Source organism: Convolutriloba macropyga, chromosome 1 (assembly GCF_964194025.1).
Source record: "Convolutriloba macropyga chromosome 1, txConMacr16.3, whole genome shotgun sequence".
NCBI classification, from domain to species: Eukaryota; Metazoa; Xenacoelomorpha; order Acoela; family Convolutidae; genus Convolutriloba; species Convolutriloba macropyga.
Window position 1 is genome coordinate 48,031,767 of NC_134468.1, and position 6,119 is coordinate 48,037,885.

General features: G+C 35.8%; 1 protein-coding gene across 3 annotated transcripts in view; it reads left to right on the top strand.

Annotated features, from left to right (window-relative positions):
* The window catches only part of LOC142349635 (uncharacterized), a 90,981-nt gene extending 86,967 nt beyond the window's left edge, over positions 1–4,014 (top strand). For all 3 annotated transcript variants that reach the window (XM_075401361.1, XM_075401344.1, XM_075401353.1), the window contains exon 7: positions 3,734–4,014. In XM_075401361.1, coding sequence (XP_075257476.1) covers positions 3,734–3,940 — 207 coding nt within the window. In that variant the 3' untranslated portion in view covers positions 3,941–4,014. The remainder of the gene's footprint in view (positions 1–3,733) is intronic.
* Positions 4,015–6,119: the final 2,105 nt, after the last annotated feature.

Genomic DNA, 6,119 nt, shown 5'->3' on the forward strand with positions numbered 1-6,119 from the left:
TGTGGAAGCCAGTAAAGTCATAACGAATTCTCTTAAAACATTAGATTTTTTGACACCAATCCCCTCTGACACCTTCATTTGAAATGTTGTGTGACCTCTTATTAATGAAACTAGGTAACAATTCGTCTAAAAAGAATTAAAAACAAGATTATATAATACTTATTTTTATCGAAAAAAATTTATTTCCAAAGAAATGAAAGCCATTAATTACGAAATGAAAAAATTGAATAAGTTCGTTTATTCTTCCAAAGGAAGCCCTTAAGACCTGCAATTATCCAGAACAAGTCTTACGTCTACAAAAGGAATGTCAAATCTGACAAAAATAAAAAATTAATTTACTTTTTTTGTGAAAAACCCGTGTGGAAGCCAGTAAAGTCATAACGAATTCTCTTAAAACATTTGATTTTGTGACACCATTCCCCTCTGACAACTTCCTTTGAAATGTATTATGTGACCTCTTATTAATGAAACGAGGTGAAAATTCGACTAAAATGAAAAAAAAAAACAAGATTATGTAATACTTATTTTTATTGAAAAAAATTTATTTCCAATATGTCGAAGCGGTAATGAACCACAATCTATATTTTTAAGGATTTAATTATTATCAATTAGGCTGTTTGTTATTTTGAACGCGACAATTGTGATATATGAACGGACAATAACGCGATAATTTGACAAGACTAGAAAACATGAAAAATGGGCAAATACCTAAAAATTAGAAAAAAATTGTGAAATCTAGTAGTATCAAAGCCATAACACCATAACTTAAGGCGTAAAACCGCAAAACAGACTCAATTTGAATTCAGCAGAAAGACGGAGCACTATTTGATTGCCGACACTAAGCTACAAGTTGACCAAATTAAGAGAAAATTGGAGGCAAAGTTCAATAAGCCATTTTTTATTTAAAAATCAAATATTTTAAAAGTCAAAAACGACAATGAGCTTTCGAGCAATCAACTAGATAAATTTATTTCGACCGAATTAGGAAGTCAATAGGACCTATCACTTGTGAGCTAGGATTTGAAATGTTCTGTTATTTAATTAATATAATAAAGACCGAATTTTTTTTTATAAAAAACCGACTGTCGACAATCCGAATTATTTTTGGGTTGTAACGGTCCAAGATTGGTACAGAACTACTCCTGCTAATGCTGATTGTTTCATAGGAAAATTTAGTTTTTGGAATGTCATTGACCAAGATATTTTGTTAGTTAAAAAATCAAAAAGAAATGCTGCGTTTTTGATAATCAACGAATAAAGTTATCAAAAAACGGCAAAGTTTTATTTACAGAGCACTCTCAACGGAAGTTGAAGTGGAATTAGCCCCCTTTTCAGTTTGCAAAGATTGTGTTTGTAGTGTTTGGGTGTGCACTTCCTGCAAATTTAATCAGAGTGGACTAAAGAAACTTATTTCGTGCTGTTTTTGATTAAAAAGTCTGAATTTTGCGAAATATTTAGCCGGAATTTGTGACAAAAAAATTCAATGAAAATAGCCAACAATTTATTTTGTCTTTAAACGTAAAATCAACAACATTTTCTTGAAAAATTTTATTAAATTTTATCAAAATTGGCGAAATTTAAGTCAAAAATTCCGAAAAAAGGTGAATGAAATCAACGGAGTTCACTCTATTTTCTCGAAAGTTTAAACCTCGATATCTCCCTGTCAAAAACAAAAATAAAAAAATCTTTTTAATTCCATATTCTACGCTGGACAAGCTTTCTAATGATACCAGTCTCAGTTCTCTACGATGAATATATCGATCGGCCAAAATTGACTGAACAAAAAAAACGCATTTGAGTATATAGTTCCTCCCCCTCAAGAGGGGTCGGAACAACAAGCTTGCGTTTAATTCTTTGCCGGCTCGCGTTTCAGTTTTGCCACGAGAAAATTCATGTTTACACTGGATAACGTATCCTGGATGACGTATGGGTAATGTTCAAAACGAAATTATGTCCAATCGTCTTTTGCAAAAGCCTCGAGGTATCTTGTATTTGCATTTATTGTCCTGGTGGATCGCCTCATCCATAAAACCTCTAGTTGCATGCAGGAATTTGTCGTTGTTTTTAATTACAACATCCGGCCACTGCTCTAGGACAGGAAAAATCAAGGTTCTTTAGGTATAAGGGCTCTTCGTTGTTTAGTACTAGCATACTGAAGGTATCCTAAAATTTAGTAACTAAGCGTTCATCTTTACCCTCCTAACGTACAATTTGACAGCTTAATTTATATCTTTGTAGGTTTTTCTAAACTCCTGCTATGTAAACTCCTCTTCCTCAAATTGTCTTGCAGTTTAACCTCGGATTTGAATTGGTAAATTCATCTGAATAAATTAAAATAGTATGAAAAACAATTGCACAACAGAAAGGTTACACCGATCCCAATTGAGAGCAACTTGAAAGTTGAACCACAGATGAGCAGAAAAAAAGTTACCCGGTTTGACAGTACACAGCAAGAGTAAACAGCCAAAGGGGGAAGATCGTCAAAATTGCGTGTGCGCACGCAGCCTGACACTGAGCGGCGAAGAAGTGCAATCGGAGTGGGAGCGCCGGACGACCGACGCATAACGGAATAGGGAAACAAGACAGGTCGGGACTAAAATGCTGATTGAATGACTCAAAAACGAAACGAGAAACGAAACAGAAGGGAGGGAAACGCAGGGCAAATAACGCACGAAAGGGAAAGTACATCTAAGAAAAAGTCACGGAGCTTACAATAAGTTAAATAAGTCAAATCGTTGATAAGCCTACGTCCAAACAACTAACACGCATGCTAACAATATCAGACATAGTAAAACAAAAAATAAAAATGCCACAGCATACTTAAGAAATACCACAGTTGGACAATTCAGGAAGCAATCCGACCGTTAATCTAGGATAAATTACGTCCTAATCTAGACTGACTAAATTAATTGTTATTCATCAAGTCAGTAATATACAACATCAATAGTTAATATACTACAACAGAGCACCTCTAAACTACTGAAGTCCTTATACAAACAGCCTTAACTCGTGATTCAACGAAATCACACCCTAAGAAGCAAAAAGCAATAGGAACAAGAACGACCAACCAGCAGAATGGCATAGTCAACATACCGCAGCAAAACAAAGCATACTTTATCATATACGAACCATTTTTTAACGTAAGCAGAAAGAGGAAGATGAAGAATGAGAACGCTGAGAATAACACAAAAAGAATGTGTTAGGTACGGTAAGATTTAAAGAGAGGAAAGAAAGCGAAAAAATATTTGGGGTGTAACACAATTCAGACAAAATCGAAGAAGGACCACACGTAGACAGACTGTTATGAAACTGAATTGTTTAACTTTTTGCCTCGACAAAATGCTGGGACTATTTTAATTATTACCTACAATTTGGAGCTGATCCCAAAAAACAAGTTCCCTATATTCTCTACTGTTTATTAAAAGTTTTAAAGTTAAGTAGTTCCTTCGTTTTAAACCTCATTTCTCAAAGCGAGTTCAAAAATCGAAATAACCTCTGATCAGAACCATCTGAGCACACACCCTGCCATTCTCAGACCAAAATTACGGTATTTGGATAGCAGTTTGCATGCACAAAAGTGTACTGGATATTCTGAACAGGATCTGCTGAGAGGTCATTTCGGTCAGGAACTACCTGCTGAACACTGATTACATGAAAACTTGTTCAAAAACTGATGGGGTAAATAGAGATAAAAATGATTTGTTTCATAAGTTGACATGATGATAATAAACAGGAAAGTCTGAACAAATGGAAAATATTTGGAGCAATCCTGGTACTCTGTTCGGGATTCTTACTCTACGCAAAGAAGGAAGGAAAACTCACCAATATTATTGGGAGGAAAAGGAATGAGGACGCAATCATATCACGAAAACACAGTGAGATAGGAGATGATGACGAGACTAAGCTTCTCAGGGACGGTCCCAGTGATTCTGATGCATAGATAAAAATAATGTTGATTTATTGATTAAAATCATTCACCAGTGATATGTTAACTAATTCAATTTTTGATGGAGATACTCGTTATTGATAGAAGACATAGAGCTGATCATAAACAATTTGAACATCAAAATTAACGTCTTTGGCGGAAATTTAACCACTATTTACAGAGAATGCTCTGCTTTAAAAGCTGCTGGCAGAAATTAAAACTCTCTCTCTCCTCTACAAATTTTTTATTAGCTTGTCTGAGCACACAATTGAGCGAATTCGAAGATAATGGTTTGCATAGCCTGAAAAGAGGAGAGGTAGTCCTTACAAGTAATAGGTATCACTGTAAAGATACAAAAGTATCAATTATTGCGGTCACCGAACTGGCCGACAGGGGGTTATATAACCTAACGCCTCAGCCACACGTACCAGTTCTAATGGTTTGGTTAGCTAGTGACATTTTGAACAACTAGATTGTTCAAGTAATAAAAATACTAAAGCCGTCTGCTAAGCTTCTCATTTTTCGGCTAAACCTCCTGGTGGCCAGGACTCCTCCCGTACTGAAAGAAAGCCGTAAAAGGTCAAAAAAAGCAAAAAAGACACAAAATGCCGGGAAAACGCCCAAAAATAGCCGAAGAAGCGTCAAAAATAGCCAAAAAAAACATCAAAAATAGCTGGGAAAACTCCCAAAATTGACCAAAGAAACGTCAAAATTAGCCGAAAAAAAAAAACAAAAACGTCAAAAAAAAAGCAAAAAAAGACAAAAAATGCCGGGAGAACGCCTAAAAATAGCCGAAGAAGCGTCAAAAATAGCCAAAAAAACATCAAAAATAGCTGGGGAAAACGCCTAAAAATAACCAAAGAAACGTCAAAAATAGTCGAAAAAAACAAGAGTTCGAGTGCGAGCATCAGGCATAACCCATTGTTTGGGGGTACCGCAATTGAAATCTGAAATTGTGACTCAAATATTATTCCAATCGGGACGGGACATAGCTCATTCAATTGCCCGTGAAACAAGCGTCATATATAAGACATCATGTTTTGAAAAAAAATTTGGCGAAATAAAGACCAACGAGCGATGTCACTCCCCCCGACCTTCTCAATTTTAACTCATTCCTAACTATAAGTCACAAAATCGATTATAACCAATATTATTTATAACCGGTGTTATAACCAATTATAACCAGGCTATTTATCGAACACTAGCACTAACTGAGGGCAATATCGATTCACGGGACAATTTGAATTGCACATCTATAGGCAATTCCTGTTCTGACTAATTTGTGATTGTACAAAAATAGGGTCAACTGCCACTTGGTGTCGGATAACAGGGCCTCGTGCCAGCATGGTGACGCCCACAGTTGCATCCATTTTGACAATTTTGGCTCGGTTGGAAACGTTCGACATTTGGTTTAGCTCAAAAAAAACAACAGTTAGGATTTTGGCTGTTTTTGGGGCTCAGACGGCTTAAAAATAGCTGAAAACGGCCCTCAACACCTGAAATACCATCGATTTGTGCTGAACAGGAAGGCTAACATACAGTTTGGTATCTCTCGACATCATTTTATAACACCCCGGGAAAGTGACCAAAAATTAATACGAAAATCTTGGCACGTTGCAAAATTTTCTGGAGTCCAAATTGCCAGTTGAAATTTTTGTTACTTGAGAGTTAGTTTTGACTTGTGAATCCACTTGAATGTGTTACCCAAGTCTTGGCAAAGTCTTTTCAGACTGGTAAGACTTGTTTTTAGACTTGCCCAGTACTGAAAAACGAAATAAATTTTGGGATTTAGACTTGCCTAGTATTGATATAGACTTGAAGTTCGGTACGGGCTAACAGCATCAATTTTAAATTATAGTAATTTACGAGGGATATGAAACACTACCAAGAAATTTTCCAATTTTTAGTGCTTTTGGCGTCCTAATCTATGTAAGCAAAGTTTTCAGCCTTTATGTGTGTCTTCTTGGTTTTTCATGGAATTTTGTGACATACAGAGAAACGGGAAGCAACGATTAACCAACAACGAACAACGAACCATAGGCATTAAGTCAAAAGCAAATTTCATAGCGACATACTTGCCTACTAAATTATGGTGTACCGAAGTTTCTGGACCTTAAATTTATGTTGTAAGAAGCTATCATTAGTCATCATAACGAAGGAAACATTACGTGGCCAATGTCCCAAAAGGGAAAAA